At 38.2% G+C, this 25,906-nt stretch overlaps 2 protein-coding genes across 4 annotated transcripts in view; both read right to left on the bottom strand.

Annotated features, from left to right (window-relative positions):
* The window catches only part of LOC117299368 (ras and EF-hand domain-containing protein homolog), a 33,422-nt gene extending 20,111 nt beyond the window's left edge, over positions 1–13,311 (bottom strand). Inside the window, exons 1-4 of one of the 3 annotated variants that reach the window (XM_033782901.1) lie at positions 13,255–13,311; positions 12,755–12,916; positions 6,115–6,193; positions 1,685–2,607 (exon numbers count right to left, since the gene is read on the bottom strand). In XM_033782901.1, coding sequence (XP_033638792.1) covers positions 1,685–1,934 — 250 coding nt within the window. In that variant the 5' untranslated portion in view covers positions 1,935–2,607; positions 6,115–6,193; positions 12,755–12,916; positions 13,255–13,311. Of the gene's footprint in view, positions 1–1,684; positions 2,608–6,114; positions 6,194–12,747; positions 13,211–13,254 lie in introns of those variants that run through there. The other 2 variants (XM_033782902.1, XM_033782903.1) reach the window with 2 other exon arrangements.
* A 3,143-nt stretch (positions 13,312–16,454) lies between these two features.
* Positions 16,455–22,030, bottom strand: LOC117299367 (methenyltetrahydrofolate synthase domain-containing protein-like). Its single transcript, XM_033782900.1, has 6 exons — positions 21,931–22,030; positions 20,966–21,069; positions 20,090–20,203; positions 19,613–19,726; positions 18,568–18,658; positions 16,455–17,731 (listed from the first exon to the last, which is right to left on the bottom strand). Exons 1-6 carry the CDS (start codon positions 21,932–21,934, stop codon positions 17,352–17,354), a joined length of 807 nt encoding a protein of 268 aa, XP_033638791.1. The 5' UTR covers positions 21,935–22,030; the 3' UTR covers positions 16,455–17,351.
* Positions 22,031–25,906: the final 3,876 nt, after the last annotated feature.

Below are 25,906 nucleotides of genomic sequence, written 5' to 3'. Positions count from 1 at the left end.
CCTCTTTACAACAGTGCTTTTTATAATGGGAGCCAACTCTACCATTGTTCAGACATCTTACTTTTTTACTCTTTTTTTTTTACCATCTTTTAATCATTCTATTTCATCAGCTGTACATTTTGCGTTTGAAACTTATAATCGCATGGCGCAACTTCCAGAGTTAGAGCAGCGAAATACACAGGAGTTATTACTTGGGCCAGGCAATATAGGTTGATATTAGACTCGTGTTGATATAGGTCGTCCAATCAGAATCAAGTTCAAGTTTACTTGAAGATAAAATCTGATTAATGTTCCTCTCTGACACATATTGACTGATAACTGGTCATACAAAAGCAAAGTTGCGGAACATGTATTGATGTTATTATGACCGTTAGAATGTCACTCATCTTTTGTGAGTTGGTGAATCAACAGAAACCTAACAACCATCGAATGTTTTAAAATATTCAAACCCGTTCCAACCCACTTTTCAGAGCTGTTGGTGACCTGTGTTAGTAGTGGTGTTCATGTGAATTGAATGTTGATCATTACAGCTTGTCTGTAGATACATTTTGCAACAGAGGCAATTGTCTCTATGACCCTGATCATTGCCTGGTGCCCCTTGGAGTGTTACAGCTTCAGGGCGGATACTTCACAGAGGTAATCGCCTCTATGCCCCTAGAGGCAACAGAGGCAATCGCCCATTGCCTTGGTGCCCCTTGAAATGCTCAAGGATTTGTGTACACTTTGTAGTTCTTGTATGAAATGTAAAGCCGATCCAATAACGGTCGGCTATAGCTTCGGCTATGACAGTTGCTAAGGGTAATGCTAAGGATGTCCTGTACTTCACTACATAATAATGCAGTTGTCTAGCCGTAGCCGTTGCTGTAGCCACCAATTGTGACATGGCATAACATTTCATACAAAAACAACGCAATGTACATAAACCCTGCTACAAGTACATGTATGCACTATCTCCTTTACTGTATGCATTTTGAGCATGTTGTCTGCCCTTTATCAAACATAGCAACATTGTCAGTCTTGTTGCTTGGTTAAACACAAACATTGGACTGATAATACTACAATACATACATAGCTTTATGTTGTTGCAAGGCAATGTCATTATAGTGGGTGCGTTCGTTTAGCTTCCCTGGGTCGACCCCGGTCTGACCCGGTACGTTCGAATAGCTTTGACGGGGCTCACCCGGGCCAGACCCCACTGCCCTGTGGTGCAGATTAGATCTTGTCAGGGGCTCACCCGAGTGAGCACCGCGGGGTCGACCCAGGGAAGCTTAACGAACGCACCCAATGTTAGCCAGAGGGGTGTCTGTGTGTCTTTTGAACATCCTGTCACCGTCATTTATGTGTAATTATTTTGAAAGATATTTTTCCAGCATAAAAGGCACCCTTTTACCAAATCCTGAGGGTTTCCACTGAGTGATTTGCTTGTGGATTTTTTTCACAGAACTTGGGAAAATACTGAGTACACAGTAATACACAGCTTAATATCAGGGGTTTTCAAACTGTTGATCAGAAAATCGACACGACAGAAATGTTAGCCTGTGATTGTGGCTATGCTTGGGTACATGTATGTCAAGGGTAAGCAAAACTAATAAATGAATGCTTAAAATTACCATTTCACAATTCCCAATGCTAACAGGGCTTCATAAGCAAACATAAAATAATAATAAAGTTGTAGCATTCTTACCAAATCCCTCGGTAAATTCTTCCAATGTCAGGAATCCATTTCCATCGTCATCCAACGAATCAAAAACTTCTTCCAACTGTTCTGGGGTAAGAGGCAACTCCCCGTCCAATCTCTGCATATCCCTCCGGCAAACAAACCCCTTCTCTTCCTTATCGCAGCAAATAAACAGCTCCCTCGCTTTCTCTGCGATGATGCGTTTCATGTCGTCATGCGAGGGCGCCATGTCTGATGTTGCGAGTTGTGACTCCATCTTGTCTGATTGTTCACGTTAAATTTCAGAATTATTCGGCTTCACTTAATGAAGACTTGCCGTCTTGTTCTTGCGTGAATTTTATGAAATGGCCGATTGAATCTTTAGATCAGAAACTAAATTGTAAATAATAGTTTTTGCTTTTTATCAGGTGTTAATTATCTTGTTATAAACTATCTGGAAGTATGATGATGTTCTTGGAAATGCTAGTTCCAAACACCTTCCATAAAATTATTGTTGGTGTTGAACAAATTTAGTCAAAATTATTCTATGAACATTTAACAAAAAGTTGTTTTGGGGCAAATGGCACATTCAGTTTCAAATTAACAGAGGTTTTTTGTTTTAATTTTAAAAATTAATGTCCTTGACAGAGTGAAAAATATTATGAATACATTATTTTGGATCAGAATGAAGAATTGTAGCAGCAATTTTGTTACTTAATAATTTGGTTGGGGTAAGTTTTTTTTTTTTTTTTTTTTGTAAGACAGCAGGATTTAGAGCCAATGTATATCAGTTTGTCTTGTCTTGACTGAGGTTTCAAGTTTTCACTGGATTTTTTGGCTGTTGATTCTTCATGTTATTTGAGGTTGAGGGTTCGTTTTTATTCTGTTGGCGACTTTTGTTTCCCTTCTCCTACATGTACCTAAAGTCGTCTTGGATCATCAGCTGGCATCTAAACAGATAAAAACAGAATGATATTGTTAAAGGAACGCTACAGAATTGGTAAGAAACAAAAATCGTGAAGATCACAGATTTACATAAAACTTACCTGGGCTAATGATGATGATAGTAGAAAACATCCCTTGAAATATTTCTGTCTGAAATTTAATATTTTATGAGAAATAAATAGTCTAATTTCGCGTTTGGAGTTTATCGCTCAGTGAGCGTTTTATTCATTTTTGTTTTGGCATCGATGCAGTGTAAAATTTGTAATCGGTTTTTCACTATTCTCTCAAACTTCTACAGGTTTGTCAGTTTATGTATACAATGTATGGTGGATTACATAAAGTGCTTACACTGCCAGCAACTTGGTTGCTAAAACCATTTCATTTCAGTAATGTTCTTTTAAGATGAAAAAGAAATAATAGTGACAAATGTGATGGTAGTTCTATTATAGAAAGCAGCTCTTTTGGGAACAGCGAGGACCCTGTGAAGATCCCTCGAGACCTAGGACTATGGGACGTACATGTAGCTCTACTTGAAGAGTCATCGGCATAAATGAAAATCTGATCTTTCTTTTGCATTGTGTGATAAGATGAAATAATACCGGTCATTTATAGAAGGCTCTTACACTCTAGGTACAAGAGCGCTTTACAAGAAAACTTAACAATAATTGAATAATATAAAATGCACTAATAATGGGTAAGACAGTTTGGTCCTTAACAACCAACCCTGAAAGGGATAAAGTAAAACCATGCTGATATTCATATTACAATGCATATGAATAATATTTCCTTGACCCATTTTCATTGACGTCAATTCCTGTCACATTGGAACAATTATATTGCCTAGAAACCCAACAATGCATGGACTCAGAATAGGAAGCGAGTAGCAGCGTGCGGCACTCTATAATGACGCTAATTAGCACTTCAGATAATTAAGTGATGTACTTGATAAAAGTCCAATTTCAAAAAGCTGTTTTAGAAACAGAAACAATCTCATTTTACCTTGTATATTTTTTTTATTATATTTCAAATATCAGGTTTAAATACTTGTCATAGTTATTGCATTCAACAAATTTAGTATGTTTGACATTTAATAAAAACATTGTTGGAGGCAAATTGCACATTCAGTTGAATATATTCAGAGTATATTTAATTTTATTTTGATTAATTGAAAATTGAACTTGTTTGGGTTTGAACCTGCAACATCAAGAACAGCAGGCCGGCACTTCACCAACTAACCTATTAGCAGGCTCTTTATTTTGTCAATATGTTTCAGGTGTTCCAGAAACAACTCCTTGATAGTATGTGAGCACAGGGTTCAATTTCATTAAGCCTGTAAACACAACTAGGTAAGATTGAAAAATCTTGCGAGCAGACATTGGTTACTGGCAATATTCCACAAAGTTTACATTGTTGAAACTTGTGCTGAGCAAAGAAATTAACAGGTTTATGAAATTGGCTCCTGTCTGTTTACTTGAATGAATGGAATTAGAACATACGGAAAAATCTACCTATACTGTTCATCAATTTTAATATTAATAACAATGTAAACATATTGCAATTACAAATCTAAAACATCTAATAAATTTAACAAACAATGTAAACCATATCTTACCTGTCATTCCTTCAACACATTTATCAGCATCAAAACCAATGTACATGATATTTGTTCATACTTAGCCAGCATCATTAAATTTAATGAGGCAGAGTTATTTTAACGACGGCCATGCAAATTTGTCCCTCGTAGAAATATTTACCATATTTACGCAATTCAATTTCAATAAAGTGTTCTATTGTATGCGAATCGTACGCAAGGAATTTCTCAGTAAAATGTTCCTACTTTACGATTAAACGCATACAGATGTTCTCTATTGATTAAATGCCATCCTTGAAAAGATTTGCATAAGAATAATAGCGACTAATCGTACGTCTCCTTTGAAATATGCAAATGAGGCAAGGCAGCTTTCCAACCAATCAGTGATGCTCTTACAGCACTACAGGTGTTAAACTCCAAAAATATCAGAATGTGTGACATACATTTATTGACTATAGTGTTTAAAATAAAGGCAGGGTCACTTAAATATTTATTAAAACACAATTTTTTTTTCTCTTTTCTAACACTTTTGTTTTGCCACTACAGCTGTCACGCAAAAAGGTGAAAGACTTTTCAGTATGCAAAGTAGTTAGCGATGTCATCAGCAATTCCATGATATCATAAAGGTAATTTGCATATTAGCAGTGTGAGATTTTTTTTCCCACACCGTTATTAATAAGGGACTATAGTGAGGATGCGATCTTCACGGTGGTTTGGCCCATTAACAGCGACTAGCCATTGAACCAATCATCATACAGATATTCAACAATTGAAAAAAAAAAGCAGCAAAAACTAATAAATGGCTTGACGTTGCGTCCCTAGCAGAGCCTTTCTCTTTTCAGGCTTCAAGAAAAATATTCTTTCATTTATTATACCATCTCCTTTTGGTTGGTAAACTGTTTGCAGCAGATAATTCTATTTTCAATTTTGACATATTTTACATTATTAGAATTTGTGATTTTTCTTTTGCCAATATGTTCACTCTATTCATGCTAAAGGACCAGTTTCTTCAAGCAGGTTTAGATGGAGGCAATGACCTCTCATGCCCCCGTCTTGGCATTGGTGCCCCCCCCCCCTTCAAAAGTGTATAATAGCCTTTTCGCTTTTACAATGGAATGGCCCTTCGCAAAATGAAAAGGGCCTTGCCCTTTCAAATATCAAATGCCATGCCTGACTTAGTATAAGTCTCTGTTGCACTGGTCTTGGGCCCTTCGAAAGTTTGCTACGGTTTTCTGATGGAAGTGCCCTTTGCAAAATATAAAAGGGCCTTGCCCTCTCAAAGATGAAATATCAGGACAGTAAATGGTATAAACAGCAGTCTATGACACATTGATGCAAACTTATTATTTATGCATGTTTTTATACACCAGACAACTTGTGCTTTGAATTAACAATAACGTTGAAACACTTTGGTTGGTGTTCAGCTTTATATGCAATTGTGTTGGTTTAATGAGAGACCCAGCTACTTCCATGACTTTAAAGGAACACGTTGCCTTGGATCGGTCGAGTTGGTCTTTGAAAAGCGTTTGTAACCGTTTGTTATAAAATGCATATGATTAGAGAGATATTTTAAAAGTAGAATATAATGATCCACACAAGTATCACTCGAAATTACGTGGTTTTCCTTTTACCTTGTAGACTAACACGGTCGGCCATTCATGGGAGTCAATTTTTTTACTCCAATAAATGGCCGACCGTGTTAGTTCCGAAGTAAAAGGAAAACCATGCAATATAGAGGCACATTTGTGTGGATCATTGTATTATACTTTTAAAATACCTTTCTATAACCATCTTCATTTTATAACAAATGGTTTCAAACACGTTTCAAAGACCAATTCGACCGATCCAAGGCAACGTGTTCCTTTAAATAAATGAATCAGGCATGTCAAATTTAACAATTTGTTTAAGTGTTTCAACTTACCATAATTTACTTTAAATCTTCAATATTTCAGATCCAGTCATCTCTGTCACATCTTGCCCAGACTCTAGAACTTCATCATCTGCAATAAACAAATATCAAGATAATCAATTTTAATTTTAAATTTCCTAATTTTAAAGGCAGTGGACACTATTGGTAATTACTCAAAATAATTATTAGCATAAAACCTTACTTGGTAATGAGTAATGGTGAGCTGTTGGTAATATAAAACCTTGTGAGAAACAGCTCCTTCTGAAGTAACATAGTTTTTGAGAAAGAAGCAATTTTTCATGAATTTGATTACGAGACCTCAGAATTAAATTTTGAGGTCTCGAAATCAAGCTTCTGAAAGCACACAACTGCGTGTGACAAGGGTGTTTTTTCTTTCATTGTTATCTCGCAACTTTGCTGACCAATTGAGTTTAAATTTTCACAGGTTTGTTATTTTATGCATTCATTATTAGATACACCAAGTGAGAAGACTGGTCTTTGACAAATACCAATAGTGTCCACTGCCTTTAAAAGGGTCTATGTACTTTTTCATAACAATTACAAATGTACCAATAGTGTCCAGTGCCTTTAAGCAGGTGTATAAACTTCTAATGAATCCTGGACATGCTGGTACACTTTCAATTTGTATTCCCAGGTACCTTGGTGTCAATGTAATTAAATATTACTGAAGAATTTGCTGGCGGTAGATACATGTTACAAACAACGAGACATCATGAATTAATATGTTTCTGCACTCTACATAATAATACTTAATATAAAAACAAGTGTATATATCTGTACTGTAAAGTACATATTTTATATCAACAAAGTTTGTACATAATGTGGATGCTTGTAATTTGATTAGGGGAATATTAATTATTATGCTTTTGTTATTTTTGATTTTGAAAGGTGCTACGGCGCATTTAGCAGCCACAGCCAGGAACACCGGGGTGAACCACTTCTCTTTTCAATTTAAAGTGCACTGGGTTCTTTTACATGCTTAACACAACACATAGGACCAATGTTTTGCTTTACTCCGTAATACATGTAACTGTTGTTATTGTTTTATGAGAGTATGGAAATAAGTGTATTCTTGAATTGAATTGAATTGAATTGAATGGCTTTAAGTTCATACTTTCAATCAACACTGAAGCTCTGCATATCTATGGTATACCTTGCAGGAAAAATACTGAATGTTGAAGCGCATGAAGCGTCCTTTAATCATTGATAAGGAGCGCTATAGAATTAGCCACTATATCGGCAGCCTAATGAATGCATGCATTCATGCAATGGAGAGAATATTTTCATTCATCAAACGATTGGATGTTCCATTCAACTTGGCTTGCCTCGTTGAATAGAACATTCAATCTCTCAACTAATTATTCTCACCGTTGCTTCTGTAGCCTTCCAACCAGAGGTTCTTATTGCCATTCATTTTAAGAGTTGTTAGAATTTGTAGAATTGCAAAGGTCGTGGGTTTGAATTCCACTAGAGTACAATGCCTGTGATTTTTTTCACAGAACTCAGGTAAGTACTGAGTATACAGTGCTAACAGTCACCATACACACTATGGGTAAAAACCAAAATGAATATTTTAAGAGTGATAACGTATAATACCTTAAACATTCATTACAAATTTGTATTTTGTACAATAGTATACAGACGTCTTACAGATGTAAGTCAGCGATGTGGCATCACATTGTTTGGAAGTTTCACCCTTTATATTTTAGCTTACTGATTTAATTAGCAATTAAGAAGACATTATTTACACAGGCAGACTTTTAAGTTAATGTTTGATGGTTAAATTGTGTCAATTGATTCAGGAATTATGCTTTGATGAAATTTGTTTCAAAACATGGATGAAAATGCAGGCAGTTTTAACAAATAAAACTGCGACCTTCACAATGTTAATGTATTTTCTCAACAAACAGAAAAAAATGGCAATTTTATTTTGCGCGGGTGTAAATAAATATCTTTTAAAGGGGCACACTAAAGCAGCTCTACGGAAACTGGGCCTAGCATACCAGTCACAAATTGTACTTGTGACATGGTAGTTTGGCTGGTAACCTTGATTTAAAGGGGCACACTAAAGCAGCTCTACGGAAACTGGGACTGGCATACCAGTCACAAATTGTACTTGTGACATGGTAGTTTGGCTGGTAACCTCGATTTAAAGGGGCACACTAAAGCAGCTCTATGGAAACTGGGACTAGCATACCAGTCACAAATTGTACTTGTGACATGGTAGTTTGGCTGGTAACCTCGATTTAAAGGGGCACACTAAAGCAGCTCTACGGAAACTGGGACTAGCATACAAGTCACAAATTGTACTTGTGACATGGTAGTTTGGCTGGTAACCTTGATTTAAAGGGGCACACTAAAGCAGCTATACGGAAACTGGGACTGGCATACCAGTCACAAATTGTACTTGTGACATGGTAGTTTGGCTGGTAACCTCGTTGTGGTAAGCATAATTTTGTTTAAATGCTTTTATAATACTTTTTGTAAACTAGGCCCTAATTACATGATTACATCGAGAACCAAATTCCCAGGCATAAATGAGTAGGATACCAGCCAAAGATTGTACTTGTGACATGGTAGTTTGGCTGGTAACCTTGATTTAAAGGGGCACACTAAAGCAGCTCTGCGGAAACTGGGACTGGCATACCAGTCACAAATTGTACTTGTGACATGGTAGTTTGGCTGGTAACCTCGATTTAAAGGGGCACACTAAAGCAGCTCTACGGAAACTGGGACTAGCATACAAGTCACAAATTGTACTTGGGACATGGTAGTTTGGCTGGGAACCTCGTTGTGGTAAGCATAATTTTGTTTAAATGCTTTTATAATACTTTTTGTAAACTAGGCCCTAATTACATGATTACATTGATAACCAAATTCCCAAGCATAAATGAGTGGGATACCAGCCAAAGATTTAATGGATGTTAATGATTGTACTTGTGACATGGTAGTTTGCCTCGTAACCTTATTCGGGTAAAGCATACTTTAGTTTTTCAATTAAATGCTTCCAAAGCTACTTTTTGAAAACAAGGTCTTATTATGATTAGAACCCGATTCCCAGGCAAAAATGAGTAGGATTGCGGCAAAATCTTTACTTGTGACATGGTAGTTTGGGTGGTAATCGTATTCTGGCAAGCATACTTTTGCTATGCTTAGCTACTTGTTGTGCTTTTATAGCAGCCCTATGACACTGGGCCCGAATATGATAAGTACCCATTTCCCAGGCTCGCAGAGTTGCAATTTGTGCATTGTTCCAGTACCTTCTATGGTGCATAATTTTTAATACCAAACCAAATTGGTCCTTGATTTTTTGTCTGTCTGTCAGTGACATCTGTCGCTATTAGGCTGGGTGTGCACGTGCATTCACAGAAATCCTACATTGTTTAAAATGTCAATTGACATGACTGATTGGGTGTCAGGTTCGGTGTTGAAGGAAGGTTGAACTCGCTATTTCAAATTTGATTATTTTCTTGGAAGCCGATTCTCTTAGCTACTGTCTTTTTGGTTTGTTTGTTTGTTTGTTTGTTTGTTTGTTTGTTTAAATCGGAACTTTCTACCACGAAGAGTTGGCAGCTCTTGTATACTTGGTTCGTCAAGTTTAACCTTTAACCCCTATGGAGCTTTCATTACATAAATTGCACTTTTTTTTTTTTTTGAACAGATTAAATGTACTAAATTTGGAGCAACTCACTTTGTAGTGTTATTTTTTATAGCCTACTTCATTTAATAAAGAGTTAGCTCTTTAGTTTTATTCTTTACAATTAAAATTAAGAGGCTTAGGCCTACATGTTGTTCTGTGTAGGTGCTGGTGTCAAAAATTCACTTACAATGACATGTTTTTAACTTGAATTGAAACGAATTGTTATAAATTACTAATTTTGTAATCTCAATTGCTAATATAAGAATGCCAATAGTAAATTGACAAAACCCTACCATTGTATGATAAACACACAATTTACAACACTTTGTACAAGACAACAAACAGAAAACTTCCCAGAATAAACAACATGTCTATGCGTTGTGTAGGGCGATGATTTAGCATGTCAGAACACAAACAAATTTTTACAAAACAAACACACTGAGTTTTATTACTGCTTCGCACAGTGAAATGTATTGTAAATATTATGCAGTAATGTAATGTACTAGGGCCTAAATACAAAAAAACATCGTTTTCCCCTAATATCATATTAAAACAAAAACAACATTTCAACCAAATTACAGAAATGAAAGAAAAAAACCTACTTTGTACTTTACAAAAGAAACTTAAGTGTGTTTAAAAAGAATGTAATTTGTAAAAAGTATTTTGTGGTATTTCATCTCTGGAATTTGAACTTCACAAGGTGATGGCAATTTGTTAACAGAAAATTAACAGCTGGTTTGTTTAAAAGACTGCCCCAATTGAAAACATGTGCCCCTAAAAAATCTTAAAACACGATCAACAACTTGACAAAGTGCCCCGCCCCCTTCCCTATTGGATTTGAACCAGGGTCTTGTGAAGGCAAGGAAAGGCAGTGCGGTAATCTTCAATAATGAAGCAGCACTAGAAAGGAAGAACAAGAAGAAGAAAGTACAACTGCAAAAATATATCGATAAGCACTACTTCACAACAGCATGCAACCTCAAGGCTAACTTAAACCATAGAGTAAGGACAGAGTCTCTAGTCATACACGCTTCATGGAGCTAAGCCTCAAGCCCTAAGCCCAGCTTAATCCTGTTAATGTTCCTGCCTGTGAGCACCATTCAGCTAAGCCCAATTACCAGTTAATCTCCAAGACAGTACTTAAGCAGTACCTAGAGAGCATCCTCCTGAAGCTCAATTTGTGATGGCTGACTACGACCAAAGAACAGTGTCACACAGATGCTGAATAACCTCAGATGGCAATCTCTTCATGAACGCCGGGCCAAAAGCAAAGTCATCATGCTGTATAGGATTGTGCACGGTGTTGTTGCCATCCCAGCCGCACCACCCTACTTACACCCATCTTCATCAAATCAGACTAGAGGCCACCATCTACAATTCACACAACAGCATTGTAGAATAGTCACATACCAGCATAGTTGCTTCCCAAGTGTCATCTGTATCTGGAACACCCTACCAGCCACCGTGGTTTCAGCTCAGTCTCTGGAGGTCCTCCGGAGTTGCCTGAACCCACTCACCCTCCGATAGTCTACCACCCACAGACATCTTTTTACTTGCACCTTGACATCAGTCTGTAGCACCTTTTTTATATATTTGTTCCCGTGACCAAGCACTTTTGCACCCAAGTACGACTATACTCCTCTGTAGGGATGTACTTATTGGAAGATAGATAGATAGCCGAACTGATCGAAATGTTGAGTTGTCAACCCTCAGTTCTTCTCAGAACCACACCACTCTTAATCATTTTTTCTTCTTTTCTTGTTTCTTTGCGAGCTGCACCGGTGACAGAAGCTATACAGTTTACTCACGATCTCCATTTTCATCAGGCTTAATCATGCTGAGAATAAAGTTTCCTGTCGTTGGTTATGCTCAAACATTTATAAAATGATTGATTTTTGGTACTAATCACTAGTGCATTATTATGCCAACATTCAAATGAGTCAAAGAAACATCATCCAACCTCGAAAGTTCAAAACAAAATTACTATCTGCTAGATTGAGTTTCATTCTGCTTTAGTCACTAGATGGATCACGTGAGGTGGTTACTATTTGGGATTCTTTGGTGTACCAATATGAGGAAAAAATTTAAATATTTTAAGTGAAAATGACAACAATTTTTTATTTTTATTAACTGCATACTGTAATAAATTCTGATAAGCGTAAAAAATAGTACGTCTAAATTAAAGAGAATATATCAAAGATTGGTTTCTTATCTCCTGAAACAAAACACAACTGGTCTAAAATGAGGGAAAACGGATTGTTATGAAGTGGGTGTGTTTTAAGGGGGGTGGGGTGTTTTACTACCATGCCTTATGATATCTCTGGATTCTAATATAGTAGCCATAATGCCTTAGGACAAAAATGTAATTAAATTTGTTCAGTAGTAATTGAATAATAATTTTGATTTATTTTGCACGCCATACTAGCTTCTGAATATTCAATAATAAACCAACCAATGAAAGGTGTGAAAACATATGACGTTGCTCCAATGTCGTGCATGCATAAGCACTGTTAATGGCGGGCTGTCTCTCGCAACGTAAAACCAAAACTTTAAAAATTTCAACACACCATGAAGTGAAAGTGTTATTGTTAAAAAATTTGATAGATGATTTGAAAAAAAAAAATTAGTTTTTGATTGTGAACAATTTTCTTGTTATCCTACTGAAAACACATGACACCAGGATATATTATTTCAAATCAAATCAAATGAAAAAGTGGTGGCACTATACGGAAACTTTTACAATTCTACTACAAGTTTACAACATCAATCTTTCAAAAACAAGATTGACTAACAAAAACATACACTTGCAGTTCATGACACTAGTCACCACATACATGGTCAATGGTCATGCTTAGTTGCTCTGCTTAGTTGCGACAGCGTAACCCTCCCCCTCCTCTAGCTCGCAACCAGAGCTCTGCTCACCATTTCCTTCATAAAATCATAGAGTGTAAGGAACAATCACTGTCCTTGCTCTATAAACTCACCACTCACCACAAGCAAAACCAGTGGAATTTTACTCCACGCCTCTGCCTCCAACAAGCAACTCCACTGACGAATTCCTCCAGAGAAGCAACAGTTGGTCGTCCAATCTCTCGGCCAGCTACAACATGTACAGCACTAGCTAAACAATCCAGCTGCCACACTTAGCAAACACTGAGGGTCGAATGTGGGATGGTACAGCATGCAGTTCAGCAAGCACGGCAGGGAGGGTTGAAATTAAAAAGAGAAATCCAATAAAATGATGGAGGAAAAACACCGGTTTGTAAAATTACTCGCTCGCAATCAAACACTTCTAAGTTCTACCACGCAACATGCGCAATGCCAATGAGATGGGAATGCGAATCGACAAAACCAAATCGGTATGCAGATTTTGTTTCTGCGATATATATTACAGCATTTAATCAATAGGATTATACAAAAAATGGTGTAAGGCGGAGCTATCAAAGTGCCAGACATTTACATAAATCAATACAAACACAGAAACAGCTTACATCAATTTGCGATAGGACATCGCACGCACAGACACGAATCAAAAGTAGATAAAGCTGATTGTTTATTTATAACGGCGAGGGCGAAGAGCGCCCTCTTGTGGCGTTATAGTGATTATTTATTTATAACGGTAAGGGTGAAGCACGCCCTCATATGACAATACACGGTCAGGTCAATATATGAGACGTGGATATAATTTCTAATGTCAGAAATCTGCGCAATCGACAGATTTTTATAGGAATGATTTTGAGTTATTTCGTTGATTTTTGACGAATAAAGTTGAATTTTGTGACTACAGTGACAATGGTGAGTCGAATAACAAGTTGTTTTGTTTTGTTATTATTGAGTTTGCGGGCTGGGCGAAATTGATGAAGTTGAGTTGTCCAGTTTGCGGACGAACTTGAATGCTGTTAGTGTTAGTGTTATTTACATTGAGCATTTATTTTATAAAGTGCTGAAGTGGATTTGCAGGTTGGCTCAGTGGTTTCTATCCCTGCCTTTAGTTTAACTCTGTGAACCCTGGTTCGAATACCACCTCAGACTTGAAGCTTTTGTTTGGTATTGGTTCCTACTTTTGGTATCCTTCCACCACTTTGTTTGTTTTCATTTGTTTGAATTATTTTGATTGAATTTGGTTCTAATCTTGACGATTCGCTATTTCTGAAATAAATTATATCTAATTATTATTCAACCCCAAATGAGATTAATGAGATATTCCCTTTTTATAGGCTTTTGGTAATAAAAATGAGTGAAAGTGTGATTGCAGGATCTGGAACACTATCCGCCGGATGATTTACCGAAGAATGAAGAGATATTTAACTTAATTTTATGTAACATTCAGCTCACTGTCACACTCACAGAAAGTTCATTGAATATTTGCATTTGCCACAAATAACTTGTCTTATGACCCAGTCAGTTTATCTAATTTGTTCCCTCTTTTTCCGTAGTCTGCCTTATTCAACTTCCAGAGTCTTCTGAGTGTTGTATTACTCTTGATCTGTACGTGTGCTTACATTAGAGGACTAGCGCCACGTCTACTGGACAAAAACAAAGAAGGGTGAGTCTGTCCAGTGGTTAGAAAGCAGGACTTGCAATCGCAAGGTTGTGGGTTCGAATCCTACCAAGCTAACTGTGGTCCACTGGTAAGACTGCAGGACTTGCAATCACAAGGTTGTGGGTTCGAATCCCCAAGCTAACTGTAGTTCAGTGGTAAGACTGCAGGACTTGCAATCACAAGGTTGTGGGTTCAAATCCCAAAGCTAACTGTAGTTCAGTGGTTAGACTGCAGGACTTGCAATCACAAAGTTGTGGGTTCGAATCCCCAAGCTAACTGTAGTTCAGTGGTTAGACTGCAGGACTTGCAATCACAAAGTTGTGGGTTCGAATCCCCAAGCTAACTGTAGTTCAGTGGTTAGACTGCAGGACTTGCAATCACAAAGTTGTGGGTTCGAATCCCCAAGCTAACTGTAGTTCAGTGGTTAGACTGCAGGACTTGCAATCACAAAGTTGTGGGTTCGAATCCCCAAGCTAACTGAGGTTCAGTGGTTAGACTGCAGGACTTGCAATCACAAAGTTGTGGGTTCGAATCCCCAAGCTAACTGTAGTTCAGTGGTTAGACTGCAGGACTTGCAATCACAAGGTTGTGGGTTCGAATCCCCAAGCTAACTGTAGTTCAGTGGTTAGACTGCAGGACTTGCAATCACAAAGTTGTGGGTTCGAATCCCCAAGCTAACTGTAGTTCAGTGGTTAGACTGCAGGACTTGCAACCACAAGGTTGTGGGTACGAATCCCCCAAGCTAATTGCTTACTTCACTAATGACTACAATAAGAATTGTCTTTTAGTTACTGATTCACAATTTCTCGATTTGCACTTTTTATAATCAAACACAAGACGTGAAACCGATGTTTGTATGAGAGAGATTGGCATTCATACCCCCTATGGGAGTTTGCCGAGTTTTCTTTACGGGAAGATCATCTTAAAAAAACAAAAAACGTAAGTTTTCATGAAGTTTTTGCCAAATACTTTTCTTGGTATTTAGTCCTGCTTTATTATTATTATTTTCTTGACTGTTTTCCCTCGGTTCTAATTTTTCAGCTTCTTAGGAATCTTCTGGAAGTGTGCAAGAATCGGAGAGAGGAAGAGTCCCTATATTGCCGTCTGTTGCGTTGCCATGGCATTCAGCATCTTATTCTGGTCATGACAACCGTTGCTAGAGCGTACAATCCATCAGGAACATTTAATGTGTCTTCAACCATGGCTCATGTGACAATAACTAAGAACCATAAGAGCAAGATACGAATTTTAATCGACCATCGCGGCTGTTGGGTCGACTATAAATGCTCAACTACACTTTCTTGGCGGTCATAGGGCGTTGTTGGCTTGATTTGGACTAGTTGGTCATGTGAAAATAAAGTGAAAATCTTGCAAGTGTGTCGGAATTGCCAGAATTGCAGAGATGGATAAAAAATGTGGACTTTTATTCGATGTCTGCCTGGTGTAAACAAAAGTGGCTGTTATTTTCTTCAGATGTAAAGTTCTTCGCTCGATCTACTTAGCCAGAAAATAATGCCTGCCTTGAATTTCCTTCTTGAAGGGGCACATCAATTTTCCTCTAGTAAGGGGCACTTCTGTCAGGAAAATTTGTATTGGAACTTTGTAAAGGGCACCACGGCAAAATCACAGGGCACTACAGCAATTGCTGTGGGTGGTTGCTGTGGGTGGTTGCTATGGGTTATTACGAAACCTGCTGTCAATTTCACAAAACTCTTCCTCAATTAAGACTAATCTTAGGACTTAGGACGAGTCCCAACCCTTCACTGTAGCATGCAGACCGTAGAGTGCAGTTAGGACGAGTTACTCGTCCTAACTCGAGATAAGACGAGTCCTTATTCTTTGTAAAATCGACCCCTGATACTGTTTCCAAAAGCTCCTGGGGATCTATAACAGGAATTTCATAATATTTATAAAATGCTAAAAAAACATCAGTAAACGTTGTGTCATTTTTGATAACAATATATATTTGTTCTTCTTTAAGTACACCATTAGTTTTGCTTTATAGAATTCTTCCAAAATAACTAATTCTGAGCAGTAAGAAGTAATTATTGCTAGCAACAATGTACACCACTCAATGGGAGACTTTTGGGACGCTTGGTGGCAGCAGACTTACCAGGTTAAATCCATTGTTCTCGGTAATGTGTGCACGCTCAGAACTACGTAAACAATGGAAAATTACCTGGTAAGTCTGCTGCCACCTAGCGTCCCAAAGTCTCCCATTGGGTGTGGTATCAACATTGCAAACACTATACTGGGCTTGTCTTCAAATATTTGGGATATTTTAACAATTATTTCTGATCCAGTGAGATTGCTAAGCTACAACACCTGCGGTCTAGTGGTTTTTTATCTTGCAATTCATACCTATGCCACATCCCTGTGTGTTTAAATTTGTGTATGATGTTCTTGTTTATACAACAACTAAACTAAATTAACAAATAAACTAACAGTAACAGAATATGATTGAGCTTTAGTTTTTTTTCTTAGCCTGATCGGAGAAAATGCTGTTTAAAATAATTTAAACTATGATTTAAAAAGAATTGTCAAGTATGTGCTGTATGTAGACCATTATTATGCTGCCGCCATATTAGTCTTGTACCAAGATCCAGTAGTAGTAATGAATGCTAATATTCATTGTACAAAAAGGAACCAGACTATTTTTGCTTCCAGCCTCAGTTTGGTTTCATAGATTTGGATGGGAAACAAACAAGATGGGCTGCACCATGATCAAGGTGCATTGCAGATGTAGCTTGTTGTTTAAGAACATTCATGGCCGGGTGTTCCACTCTTTTCCATATTAGTATTGTCAGTGTTCTCCCTTTACAGTGGTCCACTGGCCAAATGTTAAAACACATGAGGACCAGTCAAAATCCACTCCAAGGTCAGTGTTGAAAAGCATCTTTGTTTTAAATAAAAACCACAAAATAGAGTGAACAAGCTGATGGACTTGTGAAATACCAAGCTAACTAGTCCTGCTAGCCAGACATTAAAAACAGTCCAGAGTAATCTTTGGCAATTTGGTAGGCAATAAAAACATGTATTATTTTCTTATCTCTTACTTGCATGACTTGTTCTTGTAGAGTTTTCATCGACTTCATCTCTGAGTCGGACATCTTTTCCTGCTTTTTGCTCCCGCCACCGAAGTGTCTTCAAAATCGGAATTTGAGCAAATTTCTCTGCGTCAAGTTTTGACCACACAATACCTGATGGTTTCTGCCTGTCACAGTCACATTTAATCATCTCCGTTGGGGTAAGAATGTAGTCCACAGTAAGGTCATGTGATCCGATCAGGTGATCCGGAATGGTGTCCATGACTTGACAATCGTGGACGGTTGTCGCAACGATTGTGTTTTGATTGACGGCTCCCATTGTGTACATCATCGCAAACTCCATATCTGCATAGCCCTCACCTTTACCGATCCGATACCCTGGAGTATGAAATCAAAGGTCAAAGGTTAATTTGATGCAAATATGTTAATGACCTTACGATGGTACAGGTCCAGTGGTTAGAATTGCAATCACAAGGTTGTGGGTTTGAATCCTACCTACCTAATCGCCCATTTCACAATGACTAGAATAAGTATTTGTCTAGTTAATGATTTGCCAGTTCTTGACTTGTTTAAATCGATAATCATAGACGTTAAACCAATGTTCGTATGAGAGAGATTTGCTGTTGCCAGCATGGTGTTTATATCCCCTTGTGGGAGTTTGCCTTTGAGTTCCTTTGACAGGAAGATCATCTATGACTATTAAAAAAAAAAAAAATTATTCATTGTGGTAGTAAATCCAAGGAGTCTCAACAAAGTATTGACCCAACCTTGGACGGAAGGAAATATTTTCTAGATTTTTTGTTATCATCACTTAAAGGCAGTGGACACTATTGGTAATTACTCAAAATAATTATCATCATAAAACCTTAATTGGTGACGAGTAACAGAGAGAGGTTGATGGTATAACACATTGTGAGAAACGGCTCCCTCTGAAGTGACGTAGTTTTCGAGAAAGAAGTAATTTTCCACGAATTTGATTTTGAGACCTCAAGTTTAAAACTTGCGGTCTCGAAATCAAGCATCTGAACGCACACAACTTCGTGTGACAAGGGTGTTTTTTTCTTTCATTATTATCTCGCAACTTAGACGACCGATTGAGCTCAAATTTTCACAGGTTTGTTATTTTATGCATATGTTGAGGTACACCAAGTGTGAAGACTAGTCTTTGACAATTACCAATAGTGTCTAGTGTCTCTCAACTGTTTGAGACCTACCTTTCCTAGAGACGGCAACTGAGCCAATAATGACGATATCTACGATGATTTTACTGTCGAGACCAATAGGGAAGCTGAACTGCTTCACACCCTGCAAAAAGAAAGACAGAAGAAAGAAACAACCTCAAGTAATCTTATTGAACTCCTTCTCAAACAAGTTTGCAAGTTAATAAAGTCTTTCTCGAAGGCTTAAACAAGACTCTCCCAGGGCCAAATCCTTAGGCCGTTAAAGGGACACGTTGCCTTGGATCGGGCAAATTGGTCTGGAAAAGGTGTTTGAAACCGTTTGTTATGAAATGATGTGTTGAAAGATATTTTAAAAGTGGAATATAATGATCCACACAATATGCCACGAAATATCACAACCTATAAGGGAAACCGTGCAATTTTGAGGCATGTTTGTGTGGATCTTTATATTCTACTTTTAAAACATCTTTCTAACCATGTGCATTATATAACAAATCGTTTCAACCGCTTTTAATAAACCAACTCGCACTATCCAAGAAAGCGTGTCCCTTTAACAAGTATTTGCATTATTAGGCAGTGCACACTATTGGTAATTGTCAAAGACTAGCCTTCACAGTTGGTGTATCTCAATATATGCATAAAATAACAAACCTGTGAAAATTTGAGCTCAATCGGTCATCGAACTTGCGAGATATGAATGAAAGAAAAACAAAATTCTTGTCACACGAAGGTGTGTGCGTTTAGATGGTTGATTTCGAGACGTCAAGTTCTAAATCTGAGGTCTCAAAATCAAATTCATGGAAAATTACTTCTTTCTCGAAAACTATGGCACTTCAGAGGGTGCCGTTTCTCACAATGTTTTATACCATCAACCTCTCCCTATTACTCATCACCAAGAAAGGTTTATGCTAATAATTATTTTGAGTAATTACCAATAGTGTCCACTGCCTTTAATACCAAAAGTTGGTGAGCAATTTACAACAGTTAATTCTACTTTCCCAGGTTAGGAATTTAAAAAGACAAAAGGCAATTGTCTAATATAAATGGGACAAAGCTGGACTAGTGTCTAAGACAATACCTGTGATGTTGAGCATTTTCTGAGGTCGTCTTTATTAGGGTTAGAGGGTGGTACAATCTGGTTGAATAAACCTGTCCGCAGACGTGGTGTCGGAACAAGCAGTGTTTTACGGGCCTGAAATTGAGATAACAAATTCAGCAAAGTTACAGTATACAATGGGGCTCAATTTTATAGAGCTGCTTTAGCATAAAAAGATGCTAAGCACAACAAAATTATGCTTACAAGAATCACCATGCCACTCATACCATTTGTGACTTGTATCCTGCTCATTTCTGCTTAGCAGAGAGTTGTTAAGCAATATTTCTGTGCTTAAAAGCAGGATCTATGAAATTGGTCCCAGGACCGTCGGGTTAGTGGCTGCTCATTTATTAAAAAGGTCACCCCACATGTACTACTAATTTGGAGCAATATACCATTTAAAGACCATAGTGTCCACAAACAGCTTGTACCAAAATGCCCAAATGAGGTTGTACTTACTTCAAGCGTTAGAAACCTGGCATGTTCCTGGGGCTTGTCAGGATTGACTTTCACCGTCTTTGCTCGCTGGAAAGCATCAAGTTGTTTCAGTCGCTCGTTGGCTGCAGCTGCTCCCTAATTAAATTAATAAAACAAATAAATAGACAAATGTTTAAATAGATGTTAAATTTGCATTGAGGATAACAAATATTATCTTGTCTACCCTTATAATGTTTTAGCACTGTATACTCTTTCAAGTGTGTACTTTTTCCCAATTTCTCAGGAAATATCTCCATGCATATTACTTGGTCGGGATTTGAACCCAAAACCTTTGCCATTCTAGAGCAGATTTCTTACCACCAGATCACCAAGATTGCCTGGAAGCTAGAGGAAGTTTCAATCCTGTATTTTTTTGGTTTTACCCATACTCCGATGTTTGTTAGCACTATATTCTAAAGAAGATGTCTTGCAAAAAAAACCCATGTTAATACCATCAATTGAAATGATTTCACATTGTCACAAACACAGTAGCATCATCAAATGGAATTGTAACAAATTTAAAAACTTTGAGGAATATACTTTTAAAGACACTGGAAGCTATTGGTAATTGTCAAAGACCAGTCTTCTCACTTGGTGTATCTCAAAATAACAAACCTGTGAAAATTTGAGCTCAAATGGTCATCGAAGTTCTTAGAGAATAATGAAAGAATAAACGCCCTTGTCACACAAAATTGGTCATCGAAGTTGCGAGAGAATAAACTATGTTACTTCAGAGGGAGCCGTTTCTCACAATGTTTTATACTATCAACAACTCTCCATTGATTGTTAACAACTAAGTTTTTATGCTAACAATTCCTACCGAGTGCTGCTGGAACTCAAACCAATTAAATTCCTCACCTGAAAATTAGGGATCCGATGATGGACTGGTCTGGGAAAACATGCAATATTCTTTGCTTCCAAGAAATCCCAAACTTTCTGCCTGATGGATGCTTTGGTGATATCTGTTAAAACAAAGAATTTTTTGTACATGATTAAAAACAATAACATAGGAAATTTCATCATAAATCTGTTATGACAAATATAAATTATTTGGGGGTCAAATCTAGTACTGCTATAGACATATAGGCCTATGAACATGACCAAAAAGCCAGACTGAGACCACAGCCTACTCAATTTGGTTAAATTTAATCAAATTCATGTCCTCCATCCAACATCATCAAATGATCACAAAATTTCTTTGCAAAAATTCTTTAAATAAAAAAAAACCCAATTCTATCAATTTATATCATCAGGCAAAATTGGGCAATGCAGCTTTATGATGGTTTGTTGGGAATGTAGTGTTTATAACTTGTTTGTTCGTTAAAATACACTAAGTTATTGTAACTTAATAGCTCAGTCAAACTGTTATCATGGTTAATGTTACACATTGACAGTGTCAGCAACTGCAGTACTGTACTTTCAAACCATAGTTTGAGCTTGCTCATTTCCCAATTTTTATGATTATTTATTATAATTTATATTATTATAGGGCCTAATAATATAAATTATTAAAATTAATAAAATAGCATATCTTATTTATCTACTAAACTAGTGAATGAAGGATGCCTAATTAAAAGGCTAAATAGTAAAGAGTAAAGGAAATATAACTTGATGTTATATGGGTGTGTATTGGTGTACAGACCAGAGTTGGCTAAATCGATTCAAGAACAACATTTTAAAAGCAAAATATCAACACGACACGCCCACCAATGTGTCTGTGGTGTGGGATGGGCAGGTCGGTTAACTTTAAGTTACGTTTACACAAAAACCAAGTCTGAGAAAATGAATTAAATGATTGAAACATAACAATGACATGTACTTGCCCATTGTGAACACCTATGACTGTATGTCAGACTAACTGCTAAACACACATGTTTTCTCAAAAAACGAACACTACACAACAGCACCCAGAACCAAAACAAATCTCATGGGCGCAGCCATTTTGTTTAAACTGGTGCTCTTACTGCTCTCTTATTAAAGCATTTACTAAGCGTTGAATGATGAGTGGGAACCATCCAGGAGCCAAAACGGTGACCCACAAGTGCGCGGTACCCAAGTTAGTCTTGGTTCAGGACTCTCCTGGATTTGTAACAAGAAAGCGCGCTATCACCCCCAACGCGCTATCAACCACGAACCGCTATCACAGGAGAGTCTTGGAACATTCGTTAAATCTCCCCCCAAAATCGGGGGGAAACATAATGCGCGTGCGTAGGTTTCCCGCAGAGCCCGCCCCTTTTTGGGGGGGAGATTTAACGAATGTGCCAAGACTCTCCTGTGATAGCGGTTCTCGGGTGATAGCGGTTCGTGGTTGGGGGTGATTGCGCGCCCTGTTGTGACAAATCCAGGAGAGTCTTGAACCAAGACTATACCCAAGTGCGCAGTGTGTATGAGCAGTGATGGACCAATGATATGGTGTTATTCCTGTGCCCTCTGCTTTGTGCACAAAGTATGGCACTGTGCACAAAGTAATGGGTGCAGGAATATTGCCATATCACGGGTCCACAGCACGTAAATGTAACGGTCTGTCTTCTCATATACTGTGCACAAGCAATGGGTACAGGAATATTGCCATATCCCGGATCCACAGCACGTAAATGTAACGGTCTGTCTTCTCATATACTGTGCACAAGCAATGGGTACAGGAATATTGCCATATCCCGGGTCCACACCACGTAAATGTAACGGTCTGTCTTCTCGTATACTGTGCACAAGCAATGGGTACAGGAATATTGCCATATCACGGGTCCACAGCACGCAACTGTAACGGTCTGTCTTCTCATATACTGTGCACAAGTAATGGGTACAGGAATATTGCCATATCCCGGATCCACTAAGGCCCCATATTGTGCACAAGCAATGGGTACAGGAATATTGCCATATCCCCGGTCCACCAAGGCCCATACTGTGCACAAAGCAATGGGTACAGGAATATTGCCATATCCCGGATCCACTAAGGCCCCATATTGTGCACAAGCAATCAATGGGTACAGGAATATTGCCATATCCCGGATCCACACCACGTAAATGTAACGGTCTGTCTTCTCCTATACTGTGTGCACAAGCAATGGGTACAGGAATATTGCCATATCCCGGGTCCACACACGTATATGTAACGGTATGTCTTCTCATATACTGTGCACAAGCAATGGGTACAGGAATATGACCATATCACGGGTCCACCACGGGCCAAACATTGTGTACAAAGTAACGGGTGTGTGCATGTGCATTATTATAGCTGTTTACACAACATGGATAAGTTTCGATGTTGTTCTCAGTTTAAGACTTTACTTTCGTACATGAATTACCTTTACAGTAGACTTGTGGACAAATCGTTAATGGTCCTACGCGGTGAGATAGTCGAGTTGCATTATAGGGCTATCGGACACATCAATCTTTTGACGCCAAGAAGGCATTTTAAGTGCAGAAATTGATTGTAAAAATCACGAGTGTAGTCGATCTTGGGACCAACAAGTGATTATCCCTTCTTTTTTTATTTGCCTTTTTTGCTCCAATAGACGATGTGACCTGTGACATCATGTTTACAAAAACCACAGTACACAACTTATGGAAGAAAACATACAATTCTGGAGATGCAAGTGTCTAATTCTAGTCAACTTTTGATATGACGAAAGGGATAACTCTTGGATTTATATGTAAATTATGACACAAAATGTCAACTTTCCCATAGGACCAGTGCAGTACTTTGCCTGCCAGAATACCCTAAGGATGCACAATGCTAACAGTAACACCCTGTTACGTAATTTGCAAATTAGCTATACTGGCAGTTATGCATCATCAATTCCCAATTGTGTAGGCCCAATTCCAATAGGAGACTTTCCACCGCTAGGTGGCAGCAGACATACCGGGTAAATTTCCATTGTTTACGTAGTTCTGAACATGCGCATATTTCTGAGAACAATGGATTTACCCGGTAAGTCTGCTGCCCTCTATCGTCCCAGAAAGTCTCCCATTGAGTTGGTAACGCAGGGCTAGGGATAAAGGGAGATCGATAAAAGACGGCAAACCCACTTGGTCGAATACTACATGTTGCTATACTGTCCATTGCTACTTACTGTCAGCCTTTTTCTGAACGGGTCGACGATCTAGCAGGATGAACGGTTTATATTGCTTTGCCTTCCTCTACTTAATCACCGTCACATGTAATTAACTCTCAGTCGAAGTTGCAGATTAATTGAAAAAAAAACCTGTGTAGTCTTTGGACCAATAAGTGTTTTCTCCTTCTTTTTCATTTGCCTCTTTTGCTCGCAATAATAGGGTGCGTTCGATTAGCTTCCCCGGGTCGACCCCGGTGTGTGGCGTTTTTTTTCCCCAGGACGAACGTGGGTAATTATCTGCACACGTGCGTCCTAGAAAAAAAATGCCATACACCGGGGTCGACCCGGGGAAGCTAATGGAACACACCCAATGTAGCACAATAGAACTGTTCTGGCATTGTTCAATTCACTCGCGTTCGTACGGGATAAAAGACGGCAAGCCCACTTGGTTTTATTTGCTACTGTCAGCTATTCTGTGAACGGGTCGATGATCTAGCAAGATGAACAGTCTACATGTACATTGCTTTGCCTTCCTACTTATTACCGTCACAGGAAAAAAAAAACTTCGAAGTCTTATAAAAAAATTAAAAAAAATAGTAAATGGCCTGACGTTTTGATCCTAATATCAGAGTAGTTCTCGAAGGTTTTTCTCTTAGCCTTTCGAGGAAAACTTCGATAGCATTGTGTGAACGGTCTCGAATTGGGATAACCTTCGGCATTACGCGACAACGTTTCTACTCAGTTTGTCAAAAAAGGATCTCATCGAGGTAAATTAGATACTACATTATAATCATGGAGGTAGAAATTTCTACGACCCCAACCAAAGCCCAACCAACTCAACAAGTCGGTTACCGGTTGGTCTATGACAATTCACCTGGTAAGTCTGCTGCCCCTAGCGTCCTAACCCGGGTTCGGATCTCAGGAGGCCTGTCTCCAAGTCGGACTGCCCGGCAAGAAAGTTTTTTAAAAATGGAAATGGAAATGGCTTTCTCAGAAAACACACCATATCCCTCGTGGTATTTAATCCTGCAACTTCGATGACCAATTGAGCAAAAATTCTCAACGTATGTTATTTTATTAATTTGCGATAATAAGTCAGGATCCGTCTTTGTAGTGAAAGTATACTCTACCCTGAAAGGCACTGATCACCATTGGTATTTACTCAAAATAATATTTAGTATAACAAATAACGAGCAATGGAGATTGGTTGATATAGTATAAATCATTGTGAGAAAAGGCTCCCTCTGAAGTATTCGAGAAAGAAGTAATATCTCACTAAAATGTTTGAATTGAGTTCGAGACCTCAGCTAAGGTCTCGGATTCAAGCATCTAAAAGCACACACAGGCATCTGAAAGCACACAACTTGTGCGACATTGTTTGTTCTTCATCTCTTGCAACTTCGACGACCAATGGGAGACTTTCTGGGACGATAGAGGGCAGCAGACTTACCGGGTAAATCCATTGTTCTCAGAATTATGCGTATGTTCAGAACTACGTAAACAATGGAAATTTACCCGGTATGTCTGCTGCCGCCTAGCGTTGGAAAGTCTCCTATTGGGTTCACATTCTCATAGGTTTGTTTATATTATTAAGTGAGAAGACTGGACTTTGACAACTACCGAAGCTGTCCAGTACCTTTAACACATTGTGTCCCTCTTGTTCTAAAGTTTGCCCCCCTCTTAAGAGTGTATACGATTCTAAGCACCCATATGAATGTAGTTGGGGGGGGGGGAAGTACTCCCG

Source organism: Asterias rubens, chromosome 14 (genome assembly GCF_902459465.1).
Source record: "Asterias rubens chromosome 14, eAstRub1.3, whole genome shotgun sequence".
Lineage (NCBI taxonomy): Eukaryota > Metazoa > Echinodermata > Asteroidea > Forcipulatida > Asteriidae > Asterias > Asterias rubens.
The sequence above is the reverse complement of the archived record's forward strand: the minus strand, read 5'-3'. Positions and strand labels throughout refer to the sequence as shown.

Coding starts and splice junctions, on each gene's coding strand:
- LOC117299367 (XM_033782900.1), bottom strand. Junction 18,659..19,612: donor GAAAATGCTCAACATCACAG/GTATTGTCTTAG, acceptor TTCTTTTTGCAG/GGTGTGAAGCAGTTCAGCTT. Junction 17,732..18,567: donor AGTTGCCGTCTCTAGGAAAG/GTAGGTCTCAAA, acceptor TTCATACTCCAG/GGTATCGGATCGGTAAAGGT.